Source organism: Microcaecilia unicolor, chromosome 14 (genome assembly GCF_901765095.1).
Source record: "Microcaecilia unicolor chromosome 14, aMicUni1.1, whole genome shotgun sequence".
Lineage (NCBI taxonomy): Eukaryota > Metazoa > Chordata > Amphibia > Gymnophiona > Siphonopidae > Microcaecilia > Microcaecilia unicolor.
Window position 1 is genome coordinate 12,795,684 of NC_044044.1, and position 27,307 is coordinate 12,822,990.

At 46.6% G+C, this 27,307-nt stretch overlaps 1 protein-coding gene across 1 annotated transcript in view; it reads right to left on the reverse strand.

Moving 5' to 3' along the window:
* LOC115458290 (zonadhesin-like) overlaps positions 1 to 27,307 on the reverse strand; it is a 162,617-nt gene that overhangs the window by 33,038 nt on the left and 102,272 nt on the right. The window contains exons 58-72 of the mRNA XM_030188153.1: positions 26,954 to 27,156; positions 22,249 to 22,390; positions 20,572 to 20,823; positions 20,060 to 20,233; positions 19,726 to 19,831; positions 18,700 to 18,797; positions 16,543 to 16,719; positions 15,200 to 15,402; positions 14,226 to 14,370; positions 11,130 to 11,371; positions 10,098 to 10,262; positions 9,784 to 9,911; positions 7,991 to 8,259; positions 5,058 to 5,266; positions 3,717 to 3,858 (exon numbers count right to left, since the gene is read on the reverse strand). Coding sequence (XP_030044013.1) covers positions 3,717 to 3,858; positions 5,058 to 5,266; positions 7,991 to 8,259; positions 9,784 to 9,911; positions 10,098 to 10,262; positions 11,130 to 11,371; positions 14,226 to 14,370; positions 15,200 to 15,402; positions 16,543 to 16,719; positions 18,700 to 18,797; positions 19,726 to 19,831; positions 20,060 to 20,233; positions 20,572 to 20,823; positions 22,249 to 22,390; positions 26,954 to 27,156 — 2,655 coding nt within the window. The remainder of the gene's footprint in view (positions 1 to 3,716; positions 3,859 to 5,057; positions 5,267 to 7,990; positions 8,260 to 9,783; positions 9,912 to 10,097; positions 10,263 to 11,129; positions 11,372 to 14,225; positions 14,371 to 15,199; positions 15,403 to 16,542; positions 16,720 to 18,699; positions 18,798 to 19,725; positions 19,832 to 20,059; positions 20,234 to 20,571; positions 20,824 to 22,248; positions 22,391 to 26,953; positions 27,157 to 27,307) is intronic.

Consider the following 27,307-nt stretch of genomic DNA (forward strand, 5'->3'; position numbering starts at 1 on the left):
AAAACTCACCTCTTCAATGCTGCTTTCGGCACCTAACCTTTGTGAATTATAGTATTCCTATCAGACGGACTCTATACTCTATACTTGTTTTAGATTGTACACCTGTCTTTTAGATTGTCTTAGATTGTAAGCTCCTTGAGCAGGGACGGTCCTTCTATGTTAAATTGTACAGCGCTGCGTAACCCTGGTAGCGCTTTAGAAATGTCAAGTAGTAGTAGTAGTTCATCTAGGACTTTCCATTTCCAGCCAGGGTTCAAATCCTGTCTCCTGTCTCCTGTCTCTGTCACTAACACTTTTTAAAGGCGGTTCTAAAAAATTGGTGCCTCTGTCTAGGTGCCCCAATGCCATATGCTTAGCACTATTTCTAACTTAAATGCCTGATCTCTGCAACACAACAAAACTAAAGTACGTAATGGACATACCACAACTCTTTCACTGTACAATTCCCTAATGTGGCTGTGCCACACAAACTTTGCGTATCGCAACATCACTTTGTATTTGTTCACACCGGTGTCAGCAAACGCCTCTCCAGTACTATGTAAGCCACATTGAGCCTACAAATAGGTGGGGAAATGTGGGCTACAAATGTAACAAACAAAGAAATAAAATAAATAAATAAATAAATAATGACATCTCGGTGCCAAGATTCCATTATAGAACACTAGTGTAAGGTTGGTTCCGCTGCATCCATGGGTAGGCACACCCTCCTTTGTCATGTGACTGGTAGACATAAGTTGGTGTACTTAGTTTTAATTTCATTTTGTAATTTATAGTCCGCTTAACCTTGTAGTTCTAAGCGGATGACAAATCCAAGGAGAACAACTGGACACTGAAACTCAATTAACCAAAATTTGTTACAATGAAAACAAAGGTAAATATTGTTACATAGAACATAGGGTGTCACAAAACGCCTAGACACCCACCCGGGGTTACTCCGTGGCCATTTAGAGGGTCTATCCCCAGCACAGCTCAGGTCTACCTGCACCTGTTTCTTCCCATAGGGGAATGACGTTACAATTAAGACCAAGAGTGTGTGCTTTTTTTTTTTTTTTAGGTTTAATAATTTTTTATTGATGAATGCAGAGATAAAACAATTCCATGTTAAACAAGATAACTCAGGCAGTTAACATTGCAAACCTGTATTAATACAGCGAAACTGCTATCATCAATTTTTCTTTTGTTTCTCCCCCCACCTTCCCCCCTCCCCTCCGTATTACTATATTAATTAACAATGGCATATGCATGCAAAAGTGTTGTACATAACTATTATCAATAAATCTGCCTGTGATTTTTGGAATGTATCAACTAGCAACCTGAACATTATGCAACAAAATTTAAAAATAAATATAAATCACTGGTGCCATTCTGTGTGCTTAGTTTTTATTCCATTGCTCTGTTATACTGTGGTTCTGTCAGTCAGCAAGTTATCCCCCACTTAGCAGGAGAATCACATCGCATCTGTATGGTGCCACTATCTCCATCCTACTCTCATTGAAGAGTGTGTGCTTTTAACCAGGTAGCTAAAGGTAGTTCTGAGGTTAATGCAGAGATGCGTGTTCGTTTTTTGTTTTCTATAAACCATGCGCGTATCTGGGAGACACACTCATGCTCCGCCCATGTATATGCCCTCCCTTGCGGTTAGGCACTATCTCTTGCCTTCTATAAAGGTTACTCAAAGTTGGTCCATATTGGGTCACGGATCCCAGATGCGCACAGAAACTGATTAATCAGTCAGGTGCCGACAATGATTAAGAGTTAATTGGCACTTAATTGGCATTAATTATGAGTTAAGGGCACATCTACCCTACACCCTATTCTATAGTGTGTGCCTAAATTTCAGAGAACAGAATTCAAAAGGGGGCATGTCCATGGGAGGGGCATGGGTGGGTCAAGTGCGTTCCCAGAAGTTAGGGGCCATGTTACAGAATACTTGGATTTCTTCACCCAACTGAAAGGATTTACAGCAGGAGTAAGTCCTCGTGCCCATAGTTGGGTGCAGGAATCCACTCTAAGTGCTTTTCTCTAAAGGTGGCTTAGCGCTAAGTAACCTTTATCGAATTGGCGCTTAGCTCTGATCTTAACGTCACCGAACTTTGGGTACCATTTACTGAATCTGGCCCTATGTCACTTTAAGCGCTGGTTGCGTAAGTGACGCCTATCTCTAAACGCGCCGCTTTTTTAAAACCGCTCCCTTTGTGACTTTGGGCAAGTCATTATCTCCCACTGCTTCGAGTACCCGCTTTGGGACAGGGATATACCACTTACAAGGTAGCACTATAATAACGATGGAGTCGATATTCAGTGTTATTTAACTGGGCAGAAGAGACTCCTACCCTGTTACAAAGCGCTGACCAGGTCAGAACATAATATTCAGGGCCTTTAACCTCAGATGGTGCTGCTGAACATTATCCGGCTGATATTTAAAACTATTTAACTGGCCACGAACAGATCCTGGCCGATTAAATAGCCTAAAGCTGGCTACGCGCTAACATTCAGCATGAAATAGCCGGCTATCTCAGCTGAATATTAACTAGCCCAGTCGCCGGCTATGTCGCTTGACATAGCCGGTTAGCGCCAATATTCATCGTCTGACCAGCTAAGTTTGGTGTCCAGATAGACCTGCTATTGACAGGGGTCTATCTTTGACCACTCTAACTTAACTGGTCAGCCAATGAATATCGGCTTGACCGGCTATGTTTTAGTAGGCAATCCCCCCCCCCCGCCCCCCCTCCCGGAAATTCAATGCCAGCCACTGGATATGGCCCCGGCATTGAATTTCTGGGTTTTCCACTGACCATGAGGATTAGCCAGGCTTCCTCCTGTGGTCTCAGTATTGGACCCTATGTCTCACCACCACTGCACTATCCAGTTAGTGGCAAGGTGGTCTTGGGGGTGGACCTCAAAGTTATCAGGTCACTGCCAATATTCAGTGCCAGTGTCCAAATAACTAATCATAAAAAGCAGTCCTAACTATGTCTGTTTAGTTATTTGGGTACCGGCGTTGAGTAGCGGCAGTACCCAGCTAATTCCCATGTCCTGCTCAAGACCCAGATATTCAGTGGCTGTAGCCGGATATCACCTGGGTTCATAGGAATCAACTTTTCAAAATTATTGGGGGTGCTAAGCCCAATGGAAATAACCCCTCCCTGGACACAAACAAGGAATTTTCTCAATATTGAGGGTGCTCAAGCACTCACAGAGTCGGCTCCAATGCCTGGGATCAATATTATTAGGTCATCTCAAGAACCTCCTGCTCCCAACTGAGCTATCATTTCTGGGATACATCAAGAATTTACCCTCCACCCTTCCCCCCCCCCCCCCCCCCCTGTCCTATCTGGGCAATATTTACTCTCAGAAGGTCTATGTCTACCTCTACTTCAGGAAGCAGATGGAAACCTGCCTCTTCTCCCAAGCCTTTAATACTTTGGGTGACTGACTATACACCACTCCGCACCCTCCTTGCCTGTTCTTCACCTTTTATAATAAAGGCTCTATTTATTCATCCTGGTTCAGCATTTCTGTGGCCATTCCCACCCTTTGTGTTTTAGCTCCTGTTGCTGGTCTTGTGGGAGTGGACTGGTTTTCTCTTGGACAGTTTCATACTAATAACGAGGAAGTCCCATCTCACCAAGCTTCCCTGCTCTTCTCTTTCCCTTGATTCCCCCAAGTGATCATTGTAAATTGCAGAGACTGGCTACCCCAGGTCCTGTACTCACTCTGAGGTTTGCAGTAATTGGTCCCGTCCTTCACGCCACAGGTGGAGCCCTTGCTGCACTCAAATGACTCGCAGAGATCCTTGCCGCCTACCGCACACGTACACCGAGTTTTACAGTTCTTTGTTAGCCAAGTATCCCCTACCTGAAGGGTAAAGAGAAAACATGCAGTCATCCACATATCATATCACTAAAATCAATGTTATTAAACTATTCTTTAAATTAAAATTACTTTGAAGGCTGAAGTCGTATGTAGATTGAAGAGACTTCAGAATTATATTACATCAATTAGTATTAGCCCCAATTGATTATTACAAGTTGAGCTACCAAGGTCTTCCCACCAGGGCTGCCGAGAGACTAAGCCGGGCCCGGAGCAGAGCCACTGCCACCCCCCCCCCCCAAAGAATTGTCGCTGCCGCCGCCCGCCACAACTGTAATACCTTGGCTGGTGGGGATCCCAAGGCCCCGCCAGCAGAAGAGTCTTCCTCCAGTGCTGTTCTTCTTCTCTCTGCCACATGGCCTGTCCCTGTGGCTGCTTTTTCTCTCAGGTTGCGCATGTGCGGCCGGCGGGGAAAATCAGCCACTTGGAAGGCAACGCGGCAGACTGAATATTGCCGGTTAGTGCTTAGCAGATAACTGCAGGGCTGCCGAGAGGTGGGGTCAGGAGGGGCAAAATTCCCCGGGCCAGGCCTCCAAGGGGGGGGGGGGGGGCCCGGGCCCGGTGCCAGCAAGCTGCTTCTTGTTGCCTACTTCTGGGTCTGTCCTCCCCTGCTCCTGCATGTCGCCTAGGACCTGAATGATTGCATTAGTGTGATATCGCGTTAATGCAATCATCCGGGTCCTGTCTCCTGGCACGAGCAGGAGAGGACAGACCATGGGAGCAGGCATGCAGGAAGCGGCTTGCCAGCACCGGTCCCCCCTTTGGAGGCAAAGACAGAAAGGTAAGGGGGCGGGCGGGATTGGCAATGCCAGTGGGGGGGGGGGGGGCAGCTTGCGGCAGTCCGGTTCTGCCCCAGGCCCAGCTGTGTCTCTCGGTGGCCTTGGATAAGTGGTTAAATCGCACAATATAACTGGCTACCTGCCGATATTTAGCACATCGCCAGCTAAGTCTGGCGACCAAATTAGGCAGCCACGATACCTATTTTGGCCAGTTTCAAGTTAACCGGCCAGAGCTGAATATCAGCTTGTCCAGTTAAGATGAAACCAGTCAAAAAACACTATGGAAGACCTGGCAATGAATATCCAGGCTCGTGCCAACCGCGGGAGTCAGCCCGGTTAACTCCCATGGTCTGAATATCAGGCCCTATGTGTCCTTGGATACACACACAACCACACCCCTCTTACATTGTGGTACTCATTCTTGTTCACCAGGCAGCCGCAGCGGCTCATGGGCACACACTGGTCATCACTGAGCACAAAGCCCCGGTCGCACATGCAGCCTTCTACACATGTTGTGCGGCTCTCGCAGCTGGCTGAGGCATAGATGTTCGTGCAGGTGGCTGGGCAGGGAGAGGAACACTCGGAGTAGTGGCTGTTAGGCGGACAAGGAAGAGCTGAGGAAGGGAAAAAAATGAATAAAATCAAAATACTTATTAACCTCTTCAATAACATGCTGAGTTGTATTGAACAGAGTCCCAAGGATTCTGTATAGGTCATCCAAAATCATGCGCGCACAAATTAATGACTTAACAACAGGGCTGTAGCCAGACAATAGATTTTGGGCGGGCCTAGGCAAGAATTGGGTGGTCTCCTCCCCCCCCCCCCCCCCCAAACTCACCACCAAAATAAATATCTCAGCTGGTGGGAAAATGCTTTTTCCATCTTGGCAGTCTGCAGCAGACCTACGCTGAAAACTGAGCGTGCACAGGTGCCGATATTGTGGAGAGTCGCGTTTTTTGTTACCATCAGGGAGAAGTCTTCAGCTGGCGGAGCTTGGGATCTCCACCAGCTACTGCTAAACACCTGCTAGTGTTGGGTGGGCCTGAGTGCTAAGTGGGTGGGCCCTGGCCCACCCATGGTTACGCCACTGCTTAATCAGTCATTGGCGCCACTTTGGATTTGTGCACACATCTGCCCTAGTCGCCATTCTATAACGTCCGTCCATAAATTTCATAGTGGAGTGGAGGAGTGGCCTAGTGGTTAGAGCATCGGTCTTGCAATCCAGAGGTGGCCGGTTCAAATCCCACTGCTGCTCCCTGTGATCTTGGCAAGTCACTTAACCCTCCCATTGCCTCAGGTACAAACTTAGATTGTCAGCCCTCCTGGGACAGAGAAATATCCAGAGTACCTGAATGTAACTCACCTTGAGCTACTATTGAAAAAGGTGTGAGCAAAATCTAAATATATAATAGTGCACAACTCAAAATGGGTTGTGGCCATGGGAGGGGCAGGGGCGGGCCAGAGGCGCTCCCAGAAATTAGATGCGATGTTAGAGAATACTTGGATTTGCATGTGATGATTTACACCAAGTTTTAGCAGGCATAAGTCCTCGCATGAGAATCCGCCCTAAGTGCTATTCTATAAGAGTTTCTTAGCGCTAAGCAACCTTTGTAGAATTGGCGCTTAGCGCAGATCTAAACAGCGCCTAACTTTGGGTGCCATGTACTGAATCCGGCCCAATGTTTTTAATTAAAAGTTAGGGTAAAGTGCACTGTTCCCTCTAAGCTGAGCAGGAGTCCTCCACATACATTCCTGCCAGTGGGAGGTGCTGTTTCACGATCACATTTTCAATAATGAAGAACAGACGAGCTCTGCAGGACTCCAAGAAACCTGCCTGTTTCTAGCAATTGAAAACACAATATTGAACCGACACCCCCTACTGGCAGCAGTGCAGTTGGAGGAGTCCCGCTCAGCTTAGAGGGAACAGTGGTAAAGTGGTATCTAATACAAAGAACTTTGAAGGAGTGATGAATATTTAAATAACAAATCATAACAACAACAACATAAACAACAGTTGGACTGTATGCAAAATAGTTTCCAGTGAAAATAAGTATTTTTTTTTTTACTTGAAATGTATTGAGATATTTTGAATGCGGGGGCTGATATGCCAATGAAGTTACTGAAGTGAAGTCACTAAGTGTGACTGTACATCTAAGGCTTTTTTCCTCCATTTTTTCATAAGTATTTTCAAAATTAATGGTTACTGTTACTCGTAAACACTACTTGCCAATATTGGTAAAATGGTATCTCCCAGTCCCATTATTTCCCTGCCTGTAAACCCCTAATGCTAATGGTAGAGCCGACTGTCTATGAGCTGGGCATGTCCTGCAGTCCTTGCAGGATGACTGAGTAGTAAGACCTTTAGGAGAGAAAAGGAGTCATAGTATGCAGAGCAGCTGTGAAGCATGTTTCAAGCAGCAGCCAACATAGGGGAGGGAATCCCTACTGAGTTTCTATCATGTTGGGCAAATGAAGCTCCTCTTTGGGGCAGGAAAGAAGTCCACTCTTTCCTGTCCACTGCTGCTGCTCTGACAAATATCACTGCTTCTTCAAAATGACTGACGAGACTTCAAAGTCTCGGCAGCCATTTTGAAGAGGCAGCCATTATTGGGCACAGCAACGGCGGTAGGCAGGAAAAATTGGGCTACTTTCCTGCCCCAAAGATGACACTAGACCATCAGGGGGCTTTGACGTAGGCTGGTGGGGGGGGGGGGCAGCAAGAACTTTAACCCCATTACCACGGGGATAAAGCAATAGCAGTACCACATAAGTTCATACTGTTACCACGGTAGTACCGCAAAAAATTTTTAAGTCCCCATTACCGTGGTAATTACTACAGTAACTGCGGTATTACCATAGTAACCGCAGTATTACTGCAGTAACCGCGATATTACCACGGTAATCGTTACCGTGTTACTGTCTACTAGGAGGTTCACACTGACCAACACATTTGGAATCTCCATCAATGGAAGATTTAAGTGAACACCGTCACTCCGAGGTGTGACTACAATGGGGTTTTCCTTCAGTAAAGTAGAGATGGAAAAGCTTTCAGCCATGTCAGTGCAAGAGGAAGCGTGTACTGCAAACAGTAGAAGCTAGAACTGCTCTCAGAGATACCAAGTTACCCAATTCCAGGCTGGAGATTTTTGGCCAGTTCTAGTTTTGAACTTACATCCCCCAAAGGTGTGTGGGATTTGTATTGCCTGATCCTTTTGAGCAGGGACTATCTCTTTGTGTCATGTGTTCAGCGCTGCGTGCATCTGGTAGCGCTATACAAATGCTAATAATAATAATCCTGCCCACTGAGATCAGTTCTGCAAGTCCCACAATGCACTTACGGCAGAAGGTCTGGTTACGCCATCGGATGTCCACACCCTGGCTTTTGCAGGCCTCTACATAGGACTGGATATTGTCACAAAGGGTGGTGATCATGCCGCTGTATTCACACATGTCAAACACGCAGTTATCCACAAAGGCCGCAGGTGGGACGGCGACATGGCAAGGCTGGTAGGTCTGTGACAACATCACCTCACACAGCTGGCGCATGTGAGCTTCCTCATCACGAGTGCACTTGGGGTTCAGGTCCTCGCGCTGATCTGGTTGGCAGCTGTGAGGAGTGAAAGGGGGGGGGGGGACAAAGCAGAGGTGACCAAACACATACATTCCTTTCCTGGGTAACCAAGGGTCTTCCATAATTACCCCAGCAATCCCAAGATACTTGGTACCCCACTGGGCCCTGAGAATCCACAGGCAGGCAGGCACCACCTCCATTTCGAGCAGATGAATTTAGTAGTTACATAAGTACATAAGTACTGCCATACTGGGAAAGACCAAAGGTCCATCAAGCCCAGCATCCTGTTTCCAACAGTGGCCAATCCAGGTCACAAATACCTGGCAAGATCCCAAAAAAGTACAAAACATTCTATACTGCTTATCCCCGAAAGAGTGGATTTTCCCTAAGTCCATTTAATAATGGTCTATGGCCTTTTTCTTTAGGAAGCCAGCCAAACCCTTTTTTTTAAACCCTGTTAAGCTAACCGCCTTTACTACATTCTCTGGCAACGAATTCCAGAGTTTAATTACACGTTGAATGAATAAAAAGTTTCTCCGATTCGTTTTAAATTTACCACATTGTAGCTTCATCGCATGCCCCCTAGTCCTAGTTTATCATGTATTACTGTATTGTATTTATGACTTCAGAGTGGATGGTTAGTGCAGTGGACTGAGAACCTGGGGAACTAGGTGTGATTCCCACTGCAGCTCCCTGTGACTGGGCAAAATCACTTAAACCTCCATTGCCCCAGGTATAAAACTTAGATTGTGAGCGCACTAGGAACAGAGAAAGTACCTGCATGTAATACATGTAAACTGCTTTGCTGTACCACAGAAAGGCAGTGTATCAATCCATGACCCTTTACTACAATATATTGATTATTGTAATATTTTGGTTGTTGCAAACCACTTTGCGTCAAACTTCCTTTCATAAAAGGTGAGACAATGTACTCATGAAGGTGGCATAATTGAAGCTGGGGACTGACTTGCAAAGTTACATGGTATAGTTGACTTCAGGGGCATAGCTACGTGGGGCCATGGGGGCCTGGGCCCCCGTCGATTTGGCCCTGGACCCCCCCTGCCGATGACCTTCGACCCCCCCCCTCCCACCATCAACCCGCTGTCGCCGTCGCCTACCTTTGCTGGCGGGGGACTCTAACCCCCGCCAGCCGAGGTCCTCTTCTTCCTTCGTTCTGTTTCTGAGTCTGACGTCCTGCACGTACAATGTGCAGGACGTTAGACTCACAGAAACCAGAATGAAGCCCTGCAGATCGCAAGGCTTCGTTCTGTTTCTGTGAGTCTGACGTCCTGCGTGTACAACGTGCAGGATGTCAGACTCAGAAACAGAACGAAGAAAGAAGAGAACCTCGGCTGGCGGGGGTTGGGGTCCCCCGCCAGCAAAGGTAGGAGACGGCGGGGAAGGGTTGGCAGCGGGAGGGGGGGTGAGAGGGTCGTCGGCAGGGGGGGGGGGGTCAAAGTTGTTGGGGGGGGGGGCTAAAATGTGCCCCCTCACCTCGGGCTCTGGACCCCCCTCCCGCCGAAGTCTGGCTACGCCCCTGGTTGACTTGTAGTTCCTTACCCAGGGTCACTGTCACCTTCTGCTTTCCAGCTGTTGCCAAACTCGGTGACATTCCGTGCCAAGTGGCCATTGGGCATTAGCAGCTCATCTGTGATATTTCCATTGAAGTTGCCACACATGCCACAGACCTGCAGTGAATAACAGTGAGAGATCATCAGCACTTTGCTCACTGCTTCCCAGGCTTCAATCTAAGTGTGTGTCCCAGTGCTGAGAGCGCAGAGCTGTGCCACCTGCTGTCTCAGATTCCCCTCCTGTTGCAGGCACCAGGCTCACTGTATGAAGCATCGCTCAGCCTTTGGCCTCCACCCTCTTACCTTATTGTAGTAAGATCCAGGCAGTTGAATTTCCAGGTGGTGATTGCCATCAAACTTCACCACCAGTCCAAAGTTTGTCTCCACAACGGTGTAGATGCCGCTAGTTGTTATGGAGACACCAGGAATCTGATCAAATACAGGCGTCCTTACTCGTTCATCATTAATCTGAGACAGAGACACACACATACACGTAGAGAAAATGAGAAACCGAGAACATGAGCGATTCGCACACCCACACAGGGAGAGACAAACAGAGAGAAGAGAGAGAGGGAGAGATTAGTACCTATTAAATACAAAGACTGGGGAAAAAAAAACCCAGTAAGGGTAGAAACACATTCTTCCTATGGGGTGATGGAAAGCAAGAGGAAAGAGAAAGTGGAAAAGAGAGAACAAGAATGAAAAGAAAGATGAAGAAGAAGAAACAATAAATGGAACAAGTCGTAGCCACCGAGAGGGGGAGGCAGTAGGGGACAAAATTCCCCGGGCCCAGGCCTCCAGGGGGGGGGGGGGGGGGCCCAGTGCAGAGGTCTCTCTCTCTCCTGCTCCAGACGGGACCTGGGTGATCGCGTTCAGACAAGAGCAGGAGAGAGAAAACTCGGGCGCCAGGCCCCCCTTGCATTGCCTGCCTAGCAGCTGCTGGGCCCTCAGGCCGAGCATGCTCAGTTTTGAGACTGAGCATGTGCGACCTGAGGAAAGCAGCCGCAGGGACAGGCAATGCTGGGCAGAGGAAGGAGCCGCGTTGCCTGCAGCTGGCAGGGCCAGCCAAGGTACTTCGGGTGGGCAGCGATGACGATTCTGCCCCACACACGGCTCAGTCTCTCGGCGGCCCTAAAACAAGTAGAAATATAGAGAGGCTCACAAAGAGGAAAAGCAGAGGGATGGAGGAAGTGAAAGATGTAGGGAAGGAGAGAAGTGAGAAGGAGTAATGTAAAGAAAAAAGTGAAAAAGAGAAGAGTGAGAGCCTGAGAAGGATAGAAGATGAGGAAAGAGAGGGAGGGAAGGAAAAGGGGGGGGGGGGGGGGGGTTGTGTACCAGCACTCTCTTGTTCTTCTGCAGGGTGATCCGGTCCTGGTTGATAAGCACATGAGCCAGTCGTACGTAGGCATTTTCCGGAAGACCACGTTCCTCGTTCTTGGCCACCACAGAGAAGTTGGCGACCAAGCTGGTATTGCAGACTTCCACCAGGGTGTAGGTGCAGGTGCCCATGTACGTGTGCATAGCATTGTCAAAGGTGAAGTAATGTGGGTCACCTGCCACATGGCATGTGGCAACACCTGCGAGCCAACAGAAGAGCCCAGTTATAACTAGAGACCATACAGGATGAGACTGAGCTACGACCATAAATTAACAAAGCAATCAAGTGACCCAATTCCGAGAGGGAGATTTTAGGCCTGTCCTGGATATCTGGCAATCCTATTAGATTGTGAGCCCGCTAGGGACAGAGAAAGTGCATTCATGTAATAAATATAAACTGCTTTGATTATATCAAATCCATGACCCTTTACACTTTTGCATTATGAGACCTGCGACAGTAGAATCAGGGACTACAAATGCTTTAGGATGTAAGTTCAAAAACCAGTGTAGGGACAAGGACAAGAAAAGTCCCTGGCTCTGCATGGAATAAATTATACCCTCGCAGCTAACTGGATGTGCTTTCAGGTCTGCATCTTCTCCTTTATGTAAAGGTCCTGTTGGCAGCCTTATTCTCTCCTAATGGACAGTAAGTAAGGTGGAAGAAGGGTATAGCCAGCAGAAGAAAGGCGGTTTTGATACCCCTCTACAAGTCATTGGTGAGGCCCCACTTGGAGTATTGTGTTCAGTTTTGGAGGCCGTATCTTGCTAAAGATGTAAAAAGACTGGAAGCGGTGCAAAGAAAATCTACACAAATGGTATGGGATTTGCGTTGCAAACTGTACAAGGAGAGACTTGCCGACCTGAACATGTATACCTTGGAGGAAAGGAGAAACAGGGGTGACATGATACAGACGTTTAAATATTTGAAAGGTATTAATCCGAAAAAAAAAACCCTTTTCCGGAGATGGGAAGGCGGTAGAACTAGAGGACATGAGTTAAGGTTGAAGGGGGGCAGACTCAGGAGTAATGACAGGATGTATTTTTTCACGGTGGCGGATATGTGGAATGCCCTCCCGTGGGAGGTGGGGGAGATGACAACGCTAATGGAATTCAAACGTGTGGGATAAACACAAAGGAATCCTGTTTAGAAGGAATGGATCCACGGAATCTTAGAGGAGGTTGGGTGCCAACACCAGTAATTGGGAAGCAAAACCAGTGTTGGGCAGACTTCTACGGTTTACGCCCTGATCTTGACTGAATAGATATGGATAGGCTGGAGTGTAAATTTTAAGGGGCTTCGACGTTAACGTCTGAAATTTTAGTGCAGTGTTGGACAGACTTCTACGGTCTGTGCCCTGAGAATGGCAAGGACAAATCAAATTTGGGTATACATATAAATATTGCATACCATGTATAATAATGAGTGTATCTTGTTGGGCAGACTGGATGCAGCATACAGGTCTTTATTTGTCATCATTTACTATGTTAATATGTTACATACACCAAGACAGCTAGTTTCTCTTAGCCTATCTAAGTAATGTGTGAGGTCCCCCACCTTCACACAAGGCAGGCGAGTTACAAAGTATTCTTCGTCTCCACCAGACATCTAGGTATGTACATGTCTAATAACTGAAGCTCAAAACACAACAGATGTCTGGAAACACGTCCTCAGTGTGAGAGAATATTGCATCACCTGGGGGGCTGGTTCTGGCTACAGGATTACTTCCTGCCACAAAGGGCTGATTCTCCTTCATGGCAGCACAGAGGCTGTAGGACTGGACTTCTCTAATATGTCCTTGAAGGTCTCCTCTATACATCTCTTTATCTGCTTCAGTTCCTCCACTATCCTAGGCTCCAGAGATTGGACTGAGTATAGGGTTACCATATTTGTCCTCTGAAAAAGAGGATACATGCCCCGCCCATACCCCGCCCACACCACACACCTTGCCCCACCCATGCCTCGCCCCCTGTCACATATTCCCCTGCCCCCCCCTCACCTCCCGTCCCCCCATCACCTCCCCTCCCCTTACTTACTATCTACTGCCCTGGTGGTCTAGTGGCCTCTTCGGGGCAGGAAAGAGCCCCCTCTTTCCTGCCCGGAGCTTTGTCCTTGCCCTGCAGCCTGTTGCTGTGAGGGTCTCGGGATTCAAAATGGCCACCGAGAGTTGAAGTCTCGTGAGGCCTCTTCAACTCTCGGTGGCCATTTTGAATCCCGAGACCGTCACAGCAACAGAATGCAGGGCAAGGCAGCACTCCGGGCAGGAAAGAGGGGGCTCTTTCCTGCCCCGAAGAGGTCACTAGACCACCAGGGCAGTAGATAGTAAGTAAGGGGAGGGGAGGCTAGGATAGGCCCACCGCCTGCCCGTTTGTCCAGAAATCCGGACAAACGGGCGGACTGGCAAAACCCGTCCGGACACCCAGACATGTCCTCAAAAAGAGGACATGTCCAGGTAAATCCGGACATATGGTAACCCTAACTCAGTATCTGAGAGCTAGGAGCTCTTTGCACCGTGTGCACATGCAACCTCTCACCAACTTGGAGATAATTATACATGTGACACTCGGTGCAAAAGACTGGATAGCCACCATTTCGCTGCTGAACTGCAGGAAATAATTACAGTCAGTAAGTATTGGCATTTGCCACACACAGCAAAATACAGACTCCTGTCAGAAACATGGAAATTGCACTTTTGTACCACACTTGAGAACTAGGGGTGTGGGTAAAAGGTAGCTGCGGATGTTGTACCAAAAGTTTAAAAACACAGTTTGAAAATTTCCCCCATAACCTGAGTTCCCTGAATTATTTACACTGACAGTGAGAGGCAGATTTCCCTGTTTTCATTTGGCAGACCTTTCCGTGTCTTTTTCCTTACTCCCCTTACCCACTGACACTGGGATAGATGGAACTTCCTGTTTCTCCTTCCTTATTCCCCTCACCCATTGATACTGGGACAGACTAGACTTCCTGTCTCTGCTTCCTTAGCCTTCTCACTCATTGACATTGGCCTGGGATAGGCTAGAGGTGTCAGAGAAAGACATGTATGTGACACCCACCTGTGGACTGGCAACCTAGCAGCCCATCTAGCACCTTGCACTCTTCCACAGGGCTGCACTGTGAGGCCTCACAGGTGATGTTGTTAGGGTCGGTGCAGGTGCATTTCTCAGTGCAGTCTTCCTTTGTGAACCAGCTGTCCCCGATCTGACAGCAAAGAGAGAAAAGAGAGTGAAAATGCTAACCCAACTAATGAAATCACTCAACTTTATAGTAATGATAAATTGTCTTCTCCCTCTTGCTACCCACAGTTAGGGTTACAATATTTTGTCCCCCAAAAAGGACACATGCCCAGCCCCCACCACAACCCACCCCGCCCCCGTCACATTTTCCCTTCCCCCCGTCACACACCCTTCACCCCCCCTCCCCGTCACCCCCCTCCCCTTACCTTACTACTGCCCTGGTGGTCTAGTGACCTCTTCAGGGCAGGAAAGAGCCCCCTCTTTCCTGCCCGGAGCACTGCCCTGCATGCATCCTTTCTGTTGCTGATCTCGGTGCCCGAGAGTTGGAAGTCTCGCGAGGTCACTTCAACTCTCGGCGGCCATTTTGAATCGGCGCCGTGATCAGCAACAGGAAGGATGCATGCAGGGCAGCGCTCCGGGCCGGAAAGAGGGGGCTCTTTCCTGCCCCGAAGGCAGAAGGGGTCACTAGACCACCAGGGCAGTAGTAAGGGGAGGGGAGGTTAGCAATCTGCCTGTTTGTCCGGGTAAATCCGGACATATGGCAACCCTACCCACAGTACATGAAGTTTATGAAGATGGCTCCAGGTCATCAGGGACAGTCGAAGCCACACCTGGTTTTATATGGGCTTTTTAGTGCCAGTGCCACTAAGAAAAGTAGGAGCTATGAGCTCAGAGAAGCAGTGGAGGTAAAACCAGAACTGGCTCAGCCTGACCTGAAGACCTAGAGCCAGTTGGTGACCCCCACAGTTTCCTCAGACCGGAAGAGCCAGGTAGCTGGGTGGATAAGGGCTCACCAGATGATAGTTCTTCTGTGAGTCTGTGCAGCCGCACTGACTGAAGGGAACACACTTATCCCCACTGAACACAAAACCGCTGTCACAGTAGCATCCCTCTAGGTTGGGCAAGTCACAGTTGTTTGGGGCTGCAAGGTCTGTGCAGCTGGCAGGGCAGGCGATGCCGTAGGACTCATAGTGGCTGTCTGGTGGGCAGTTTAATGCTGTGCAGTAGAGAGACAGGGAGGATGGTGAAATAGGACCCAACACACAGCTTGCTAACAATCAAACAAGAATATTTTCTGCGTGCAGACGTCACCTGGATTCACACTGTTTATTACCCTATTGCAAGACGTTAGGATAAATGGCACTGCCTTGATCATAACATTAGAATGAAATGCACATCCTGGATCATGTCAGCAAAATTCATGCCATTTAATGTGTTATATATGTATCATTGTTAAACATACAGGGCCCGATATTCAGACTGCAGGAATTAGCCAGGGAGTGTAGCACCCTCATGGCTCTCTGTCAAAATGGCTACAGTGACCTCTCGTGGCAGCTCGCAGTACTTCATGTAGTACCGCAAGTTGCCGCAAGAGGTTGTGGCAGCCATTTTGAAATGGAGTCGCGAGGAGCAGGAGGCTGCACTCCTGCTGGACCTACAGGGAGACAGGCCTGGAGGGGCCTACCTAGACATCAGAGGGTGGAGGTTCATTTGGGGGAGGGACAGGGGCATCATGGCTGTGGAGGTAGGAGGGTGGGGGGTATTAAAGCATCTGGGAGGGGGATTGGGAGGGTTTTAGTGCCGGCACCCGCATAACTCTGTTATGCGGCCCCAGTTGAATATCAGCCGGGCCCGCATAAGCTCTGGCACCCAGCCAGCTCAAAACTAGCCCCCAATATTCAGTGCTGGTGCCCGGACATGGCCCAGTATTGAATATTGGGGGCTAATTTAGCCGGCAACGGTAAGCGTTTAAAAAAAAAACCCACTGACTTTCCTGGCTGAATATCTGGGGGACTGAATATTGTGAAGTCATTAGCTAGAAATAATATAACTGTGACATTATTACTTAGAAACAAAAGACACTGTGAAACCACAAAGTGATGGTATAATCTATATACTGTGTGACAAATATAATGGTATTGGTATTGAAACATTTTGAGACCTTAATTTAGATACTGACAATTCTGATGTCATTATCTGAAGACAGTGTGATGCCATTGCTTAAGAGTTATTAAAGATGTGATGTCATAATCTGGAGACTCTGAGGGCAGTGGTGGTACTGGCAACGTGGAGAAGTATCAAACTCCAGAAAATAGGCTCCACAGACCTATGGACAGAGAGACAGGAAGTCACTTACGGCAGAAGGCTGGATTACGCCAGGTGACATTAAAGCCTGCTTGGGCACATAGGTCAGCATAAGACTGCAGGGCAAAGCACAGGGAAGCTGCCTCTCCGTTGGTGCCACATAAGTCATATTCACAGCTCTTGTAGTAGTTGTCAGGGGGTAGCTTGCTGTGGCAGGCCTTGAATGGACCTAACGGATGGAAAAAGAGAGAGACAGATGAAGAGCAATAATAGAACCATCCCTTCACTAAGAAGGACCCTTCCACCCCTCTCACAAACACAGGAATCCACCAGCACAGAACACCCACCTAGACCATGTAGGAATACTGGAGATCTCAAATCACTTGTTAGCTCCAATGAGAGGGGATGGCTCACTTCCATTCCCCCATCCTGTCACAGAAGTTTTGGATCCTTTGAGTTCACAGAAAAAAAGGCCTTTGTGCCATGGCAGGAGATGAGGCAGCTATCAAAAGGTTCTCTGACACAGAGAACAGGATGAAGGAAAACCCAGGGAAGTATATTTCTTTGATTTGTGTGCTCATACCATCTTTGTAATTGGACTTGTCTGGATGTATCATTTCTAATTTCTACATTCTATCTAAAATTGAGGAGCACTTTTCCAAAACTCACGCTTGCCCAGACCCTGCTTGTTTCCTGGTTTATTCTACTGCTCGCTGCCTGCCCAAGACCCTGCTTGTTTCCTGGTTTATTCTACTGCTTGCTGCCTGCCCAAGACCTTGCTTGTTTCCTGGTTTATTCTGCTTTGCTGCCTGCCAGTAAGTCTTTGCTTGATTCGTGGACTATTCTCCTGCTTACTGCTTATTGCTTCTGCTCCAGTCCGGCCTGTGCCCGTCTGTCTGTGGTCCGCCTTGCTGCCTGTTTGGGTGGTTTTCCTGCCGCTGTCGGTTATCGGTAGCGGCCCAAGGGCTCACTTTTCCTGACCAGTGTGACACAGGGAGATGATCAGAAGCAAACGCGGACGCTAGAGTGCCAGACTAGCGCCTGCGTTTGCCAATGCATGTTGATTAAAAGGCCCTTCCCGAAGCAAAAAAGAGCTCGCCAGTGATTAGCGTTAATCAGATGCTAATGTAGGCAAATGAGGTCGAATGCATCCCCCCCCCCCCAATGATCAGAAAATAACGCTGTGAAGAAGGGTGCCCTTACTGTGCCAAATCCTACACCAGCTTGGAGCTGGCGTTTAGGTCTATGACTTGCCTGACCATCCTGTAAAAACTGTCTGTGGAGCTTGGAGGGACGGATGGGTGGGTGAGACCCGCTGCTTCCCATAAGGGAATCCTCTTCCCCCATCGCAATTGCGCTGCAGGAATGTGAAGGGTCTGCTTCTCTTTCCCAGGGTAGCACTTGTACTGTGCTCAGATCTGGCTACCCATGAGATAACAGGAGGGCAATGGTGCTCATTTGTTAATTGCTACATTGCTGTCTCTCCCCCGTAGGGCTGGGCATGTGCACAAGAGCTCTGGGTGCATACCCCTGACGCAATCCTGCAGCTTTATTATCTCATTCTCGAAGCTAATAGGGGCGTAGTTAGACTACAGATTTTGGGTGGGCCTAGGCAAGAAGTGGGTGGGCACCAAGTGCTCTCTCCCACCCCGCCCCCACCACCCAAAAAATATCTCAGCAGGTGAGAAAACGCTAATTTCTACCTTTTCAGTCTGCAGGAGGCATGTGCAGAAAACTGAACATGAGCAGGTGTCGGTATCGTGGAGAGACTGTTTTCGTTACCATCAAGGGGAAGTCTTCAGCTAGCTGAGCTTGGGATCCCCATCAGCTACCACCAAACATGTGCTACTGTTGGGTGGGCCTGAGCCCTAAGTGGGTGGGCCCTGGCCCACCCAGGCCCACCTGTGGCTACACCACTGCTAATAGCGTGCGTATCTGCATACGATTAGCTTTCAGAATGGAGGATTTATTTTTGGGTTCTATTGCAGTGGTAAACTCCGGCACTGTTTCCATGCAGCACCAGAGGTTTGATCATTGGGACCCTAGATTGTAAGCCCTCTGGGGACAGGGATGTACCTAGTGTACCTGAAAGTAACTTGCCTTGAATTACCACTGGAAAGGAGTGAGCTACATGCTACCAATAACTACATTACTAAGTTTGTGTCATATATCTCTGTACTCCTGTGTGATATACTATCTGACCCCTTACCGTCTGGGTCTTTAATAAGGCCACAGCTGGTGGGCTTGGAGACCTCGTTGGAGATATCTGGGTCACAGGGCTCCGTGACACCCCCACTGTTTGTGCAACTGCAGAGAGAGTAACAGAAAATAAGTCAGGACAGGGGCACAACCAGCCACAGACACACTCGCAGACAAACATCCAGATGCATACAGACCCACAAACATCCACATCCAGCTGAACTGTACCCGGGTGCATTTATTTCTTGTTGCCAGGAGGGGCAGGAGCTGTAGCACACATTCATAGTACCTGCCTTCTGTTCCTGGGGTTGAACACTGGCTGCTGGCAGAGAGAGCAGGAAGCCACCAAGGGAGCTATGAGCGATTTGTGAAGGGCTTGGTAGTGCATGAAGAGGAGGTGAAGGCTAGGGGGTGGTAGCAAAGAGAAGGGAAGGCTAGGGGGGAATGAAGAAGGGGTGTATGTTGAGGTAGGGGACAGAAAAGGAAGTCAGGGTCAGTTCGACCACTAGGCATCCACATAGGGCAGCATAATTTGGAGGACACCAGAGACGAGGCAGTCTTTGCCTCTTAACAGACCTCCACAGGGCCTTGAGCATCGACCCAAGTACCAAACCCAAGACACCTACGGTTGAACATTACAGGACTGCTACTTTCTCTGTGACTGGTCCTTCAGAGTGGAATAAACTGCCCTTAGTCAGACTAGTGAACTGCCATGACCTACCTATAAGAACATAAGAATATTCCTGGGCTAAAAAGATGGGTACGTAGAGTCCCAGTGTGACAATACTTATGTACTTACGTACAGTGTGAGCCTGTCTTAAATGTGGCCATCTGGATGCTACCTATCGACATTCTAAATGGGATTGTCTACTTATTCATTCCTTTTGGGCAAGGCTCTAGGCTTTTTTGAATGCTGTCAACAGCACTGGATGGCCACATGGGAAGACAGACAAGTTCAGAAAAATTCACAGACTATGGACATATGCGCACACGCAGCTTCCAGATCAAGGAGGGATAACCCATTCCTCACACTTACTCTGCATTGTCGGGGACCTGCCAGCTTTCTCCTAACTCCTTAACACTGTTGGTAGGGCTTCCATCTGGCTTGAGGTTATCATCCCCACTGTCTCCATTGTAATTTCCTGGAAGAAGAAGCAGGGGAGGGAGTTAATGAAAGGTCAGACTCAGAAACTTGTGTGAGCTAAAGCACTACGGCCTTCTTTCCCCCTCCCATAATTAATTCTTTGCTCCTGCAATGTGTCAATGGATTACCACACTTCAGGCTGTGTTCACAAATCAAAGGTTCATAGCTACCACCACAGGCGTTCCCCCTCACTTTCTCCAATCTTCCCGTCATCACAGACACTCACCTCCAAGACCACAGAGCAGCCCAGCATAAGAGGAGGGTACCGAGACATCAGCATGGTGGTTCCCATCATAGCGCACCCAGACCCCAAAGTCTGTCTGCAGCAGGACGTATTTGCCACTCAGCCGGAGGGTCACCTTTTCATTCAGCGACACAGGAAGGTTGACTCTATGGTCATCTAGCTGCAGAGAGAGGGAGGGTCGCAGAGATCAGAGGGATGTATTACATGGCTAGAGAAGCATTCTGGATGTTATAAGGGTCGTGGGGAGAAGTCAGAGAGGTTAAAAAGAGATGCCAGAGGGCTCAAAAGAGATCGGAGAGGTCATAGAGGTAAAGAGGCATCACAAGGGTGAGAGAGTGTTAACAGGGGCAAATGATCACAGAGAGGGGTGACAGAAATAAAAGGGTCAATGATAAGTGGTGCAACTAGAGACAGAGAGGGTAGTCACAGGTTAGAGACAAGTGTGAGAAGGTGTATACAGAATGGGTACTCGGAGGCAGCCAGTGCTCCTGTACTCACAATGACTTTGCGGTTCTTTAGCATTGTGACTCTGTGCCCATGCACAAGAACGTGGACAGCTTTGACGTACGACACCAGCTGGTTGCCACCACGGTGCTCGTTGGTGGTTTCCACGCTGAAGGTGGGTAGACCCGTGGAAGAGTTGCACACTTTGCAGAGAGTGTAAGTACAGTTGCCCATAAAGTGGTGAATGGCACGATCGAAGGTGATGTAGTGTGGGTCGCCTGAGACGGAACAGGTGGATCTGTCTGGAAGAGGCAAAAACAAACAGATGAACAGACTTCCTTTGTCATAATTCTTGTCATTGACTCTCTGCCTGCCCCATAATGAGCCACTTCATTTCCCAGTATTTCAAAATTTTTATTTTTTGACCTAACGGTCTCTGGATTTCCAGCTCAGTCGAAATTAGAGTTCGGACGTCGACTCAGGTCTGTGGTGGAGATGGAGCAATGAGTTATGTGGAAAGGGGGAAACTCTATAACCCAAGAGCCTTAGTTCCCATCCTTTGGGGCAGGTCAATTTCTACAGTAGATAGTTTTAGATACTTAAAAGTTATTATTGATTCTCATCTCACTTTTGACGAGCAAATACCAGCAGTTATTCAGAAAGGCTTTTATACCTTAAGATTATTACGGTCAATAAAGGGTTACTTTGAAGAGAAAACACTTCATACGTTAATTCATGCATGTCTTGTTTCTTCTATAGATTACTGTAATATTGCTTATGCAGGAACGTCAAAATATTTAAAAACTACAGACATTGCAAAATTCAGCCCTTAGATTATTCGGTAATGTAAGAAAATTTGGTCATATTACCCCTTTGTTTTTGAAATATCAATGGTTACCTATGTCTTTTAGAATTAAATTTTGTATTTTTATTTATTTATTTCAACATTTATGTCTCACGTTTTCCAATTGACATTGTTTCAATGTGGCTTACAAACCAAATAGAATAGTTTCATTTGATGAAATAATTCTGTGTTGGTGGCAGGAAAGACAGATGGAGTATAGATTAGTGACAAAACTCAAGTTAACAAGGGACTGTCTGATTAACAAGTCTAGTTTGGAGTCCTCCTGAATCTTCGTACCTGTTAATGAACTGAACTGTTATTTATGTTTGAGTGATGCAGACAATATTTTGATTTTTTTGGAGAAACAAGCAAACATGCTGGCCACAACTAGCAAAATTTGCATGGTGGATCCTGTAATTCCTGCTACCAGCACATCTTCTAAGAAGACAAAGTTGCTCATTTTTATTACTGTTTTCTATTTGTGATTTATAAACAACAGTTGCGCAGCTTATTCCTTTTTATACTTTAAGAAAAAGATTTAAATATAAAATAATAAGTGTTCAAGGCTTCTGCAGATGAGGCCAGAGCCCATGGGGACAGGACGGGGACGGAGACAGAGCCTGCAGGGACGGGGTAGAGATGGAGACAGAATCCACGGGGACGGGGCAAAGCCGGAGACAAACTTTGTCCTTGTGTCATTTTCTATACAGTATGTATATATTTATTGAATATATAAATTGTATCATTAACTTTTCTGTATTTATTTACTTTTGTTTGATATATTTCAAATAGCAAAAAAAAGGGGGGAAAAAAAGCACAATTTCCCCCACATTCTGATTCCTGTTAGGCGTGTAGAAGGAGATCAACAATAATGTGTGCTTACTCAAGGCATGGCAGCCGTACTCTCCATCCAACATTCCACATGTCTCCTGTGTCCGGCAATTGGTTTCTGTGCACTTGATGATATTAGCACCCAGGCAGGTACATTTTTCCACACAATCCTTCTTGTACCACTGCTCTCCTGTCTGCAGAAAGCATTAGTCACACTGGGAGTAGCAAACAGAGGAAAAGCAGAGGCAATATGGAGAGATATAGGAGCTGCTGGGAGGTGAGAGAACGGCAGGGAGGCAAAACTGCCAAATCACCCAGTTCCAGTAGGGAGATTGTACGGCCAGTTCTGGTTTTGATCTTACACGACTTAACAAAGATCTGGGTTTTCTAGCCCATTATAAACCATAAAATTGTACTGCTTTGTCACCCTCCTATCTCCATGCATATCTCCCGTCTCTCACCTATCCAACCCCATCCTGTTAGACTGTCACTGAAATGCTTTGATGTTCCCATGCATATCTCCCGGTCTCTCACCTATCCAACCCCAACCTGTTAGACTGTCACTGAAAAGCTTTGATGTTCCCATGCATATCTCCCGGTCTCTCACCTATCCAACCCCAACCTGTTAGACTGTCACTGAAATGCTTTGATGTTCCCATGCATATCTCCCGGTCTCTCACCTATCCAACCCCATCCTGTTAGACTGTCACTGAAATGCTTTGATGTTTCACTTATATATACTCAATATTAAGGCAGAGTAATATTTTTTAAAGCTGGAACCTAAGAACAGTACAGATATCAATTCTTGATATCCAGTCTAAATTCAGTTGTTGTTTTAATAAAGACTCTTTACATATCAGATCATAGCTTAAAGCTTTCTATTCTTAGATCAGATCATACAGATTCTTGGCCTATGAATAACTTTTGCTGAGCTGACGCTGAAACGACTACAGGGGGATGTCCTTGAGACAGCTCGCTTCTGGGCGAAACGTGCATGTCGGGCAGTAGAACCCCTGGGTCCGACAAAACTAAAGAAAACAAGATAAGTTCAAAAATAATTTAAATTATGGGTTTGAATGAACAAGAGAAGATTATTTATAAATGAACCAGTGAAGATGTTGTTTGTATATATCGCTAAACATTGAAATTTGTTGGCGATTAACATCACTGAGGTTCTTGGGGAATCTGTATGATCTGATCTAAGAATTGAAAGCTTTAAGCTATGATCTGATATGTAAAGAGTTTTTATTAAAACAACAACTGAATTTAGACTGCATATCAAGAATTTAAATCCTCACTTATATATGCTGTCATCTACCAACATTTGCTTATTTCCGATCTGACGAAGAAGGGCAACCTTCGAAAGCTAATCAAGAAATGTATTAAGCTATGTCCAATACAAAAGGTATCTTATTTTCTTTTCCATGTTTTATTTTGCTTTATTTCTATTGATTACCTTTAAAATTGGACTAACACGGCTACCACACCTCTCTACTCTCGATCTTACATCCCAAAGCACTGTGGTATTATTTGTAGTCTCTGATCATAGTAACATAGGGCCCGATATTCAGACTGCAGAAGGCAGCCCTGCTAACTCCAGCGGTCAGTACTAAGCCCGTATATTCAATGCTGGGCTGTTTCTGGTGACTGGCATTGAATATCCGGGGTTTTCTTTTGGCTGGTTCAAACTTAACCAGCCAAGCCAATATTCAACACTGAAACAGCCAAAGATAGGCCTGGTATTCACACAGCCAAATATGGCCGCCAAACTGGTGCTGAAAATTGGCAGATAGTCAGTTATATGACAGGCCTTATAGACCTCCCACCCAGAAATACAACCAGATCATCTTGAACATACCTAAACCTCCACTACCCAAAATGCAAAGGACTTAAATACCAAGCAACCTATGCATCCAGCCTCTCCTATATAAGCACACAACTATGGAACGCACTGCCAAAAGTTGTGAAAACAACCTACGACCATCTAAACTTCAGGAAATCACTGAAAACCTACCTGTTCAAAAAGGCATATGCCACCGACCCAACATAAATACCCACATTCTGCAACACAGAAAAATCAAAGCTCATAATGGACTCTTTATAACCTTCCCTCTCCTCGACCTACTCTGTATCTGAAATACAGATACCTTACTCAACCACAGTATCGCCTTGTATTTGTTTCTTCACCGAACCTGGCGCACACCTTCACGGTATTATGTAAGCCACATTGAGCCCGCAAATAGGTGGGAAATTATGGGATACAAATGTAACAAATAAATCAATAAAATAAATAAATATTGCGTGATATAACTGGCTAGATGCTAGCTGCTGTGTGAATTTTCAGTGGGTTATTGTCGGCTATGTGCTGCTGAAAAGTCGCAGATAGATGGTTATGGGGCCAGTTAAATCTTTTGAATATCGGGGGAGATAGTACCCAACATTCAAAAGGGTTTAACTGGATAGGAGAGGCTCCTGCCTGATTAAACTCTCCTGAGGTGGCCAACCGGCGATATTCAGTGGCAATTACACAGGTAGTGCCCCTAACTATTGCCTGAGATGCCCAGGCATTGTCCGGTTAGTGCCGGAGCAGTATGGAGGCGGAGTATGGGCGGAACCAGCACTTAACCGGCAATATTAGGTCATTGAAGGCTCTTTGAGTTTGTTTGGTTGTCACAACCTACAGCTCTGCTTTAACTGTAGATCAGGGATGTCTAACCTTGATCACGGTCAAAATCAACAAAGGGAACACAGAGATCGACTTTCTATTGAGCTAAGTCTGTTTAAATATTGTTTAGCCAATATAAAAGATTTCATACATACAGAGGGTTTTTGGCCGATGATGAGGAAGTCCAACCCCCTATTGACTTTTCTATGTGTCAAGGGGTTTCTCGAGGCCTTTTCCTCTTAAAGACATAAAGAGTACTTGCTTGAAGTAATTTCTTTGAGGACCTAATTAATTTTCTACTTTCATCTGACTGATCTAGGTATCTCAACCCCAATTTCATTGTTTAGTTTAACCTTGGTCCTCGACATAGGAGCCAGCTCTGTGGGTGCTTGAGTATCCCCAACATTGAACAAACTCCTTGACTTTCTCCAGGAAGAACTCATTTTGGCTGGGTTTAGCACCCTCAATAATTTTGTAAAGTTGGCTCCTATGGTCCTCGAGGGCCACAACCCAGTCAGGTTTTCAGGGTTTCCCAAGTGAATATGCATGAGATCTATTTGCATGTACGGTCTCCATTGTATGCAAATACATCGCATGTATATTTATTGTGGAAATCTTGAAAAAACGATCTAGTGAGGGCCTTGGACACCTCTCCTGTAGATGCTCTTTGCCATCCCCTAGAAACTGTTACCCTAGTCAGTTGCCTACTTTGCCTGATGGTTACGCCAAAAAGGATGTCCTTACTTTATCCACTGAGCTAACTGGGCACTGGTGAGAATATTGGCCAGTGCCTGGATACCTTCTGGGTGATCACACATAATCAAATATAGCCCATCGCCAACTGAATATTACCATCATTGTAACAGAGTAGAGAAAATATTTAGGGTTGCAGCTGCTAAACTGTGGAATTCACACCCAATGAATTTGCGTCATTTTCAGCCAGTGCTCTCCTCCAGGAAACAGTTAAAAGCCTTTATTTTAACAACAGGCTTTTGATGGGGTTTTTTTTTATTTTGCTTTGTACTGATTTTATTTATTATGTACTGTTGATGTGCCTGTTTTAGTTGCTATGTTGATATTATTGTGAATGTTATTTTGTGAACCGCTCAGAATGGTAGATGGTGCAGGTTAGAAATTTTTTTTTAATAAATAAATGACCTGTAGGGTCCATCCAGTCTGCCCAAAAGGCACATTCTTGACTAAACCAACCATATTACTAACTATCATCATTTTATCCTACACATTGAATCAGTACTGCAGCGTCCAATGAGGTTGTCAGAAACCCAGGACTGGCCCAAAATCTCTCTTGGAACTGGGTCATTTTCTCTGGGCAGTAGGGAGGATATTTCTTGATGAGGTGAGTATTCAAATGTAATAAATGGAAATAAAGGGACCGATATTCAGCTGGAGATAAATGGGTACAGGAGGCTCATATTGGTTATCTCCTGCTGACCCGGGAATCCCCGGAGTTTCAGCACACATAATTGGATAGGGCTGCTGAAAATCTGGGGAGACCACTGTAGCACTATCTGGGGGCAGAGCTGGGAGTTACCCGGCTAGCGGAGATTTTCAGTCCGCTAACTGGGTAAGTGACCAGCTAATTTTTAGTGTGCGTTAAAAATGCTAGCGTACTTTTGTAAATAGGTCTCAAAGTTAGGACATCAAAAAGACTGCATTAGGTCAGAGTCTGCCTACAGTGATCAATTTATTTATTTTTTTATTTATTAGGATTTATTTACCGCCTTTTTGAAGGAGTTCACTCAAGGCGGTGTACAGTAAGAATAGATCACACATGAGCAATAGGCAATTACAGCAGCAAAAATATTCAAAAACAATGCCTTTAAAATCTCTGAATATCAAACCCAAAATAAAAAAAATAAAAAGCCGGGGCAGTAATCAGAATAATAGGAAATGCTGAGAGGTGAGGGGAAAAGCAGGGGTCAATGCTGAGAGGTGAGGGGAAAAGCAGGGGTAATAAACAGGGACAAGAGAAGGGCAGAGAGCCTCAAATAGATAGTTATAGTTCAGCCTGTTTTCCCCCACCAGTATCGAAGTCCCCCTGTCGAACGTAAAAATTCATCTCGGTACTTACCACATGATATTCGCCGGTTGATTCAGTGCAGCCGCATTCCTTAGCAAGGACGCACTCCTTGCCACTCAGGATGAAGCCTGGGTTGCACTCGCAGCCTTCCACACAGCGGGTGGGGCAGTCAATGGGCGAGAAGGGACCACTGCAGGTGGGGGGACAGGAGCTGGCACATAGGGTATAGTTGCTGTTTAAGGGGCAGTCCAGGGCTTCAGGAGAGAATAGATAAAGAGGGGGAAAGTGAGAGAGGCTATAAAGAATCTGCAATCCTTCCATGATGATCAACGACACCCACAGTGAACACAGCATCAATTAATGTCAGACCAGCCCTACTAATGCCAAAGCAGCTATGAACGACCT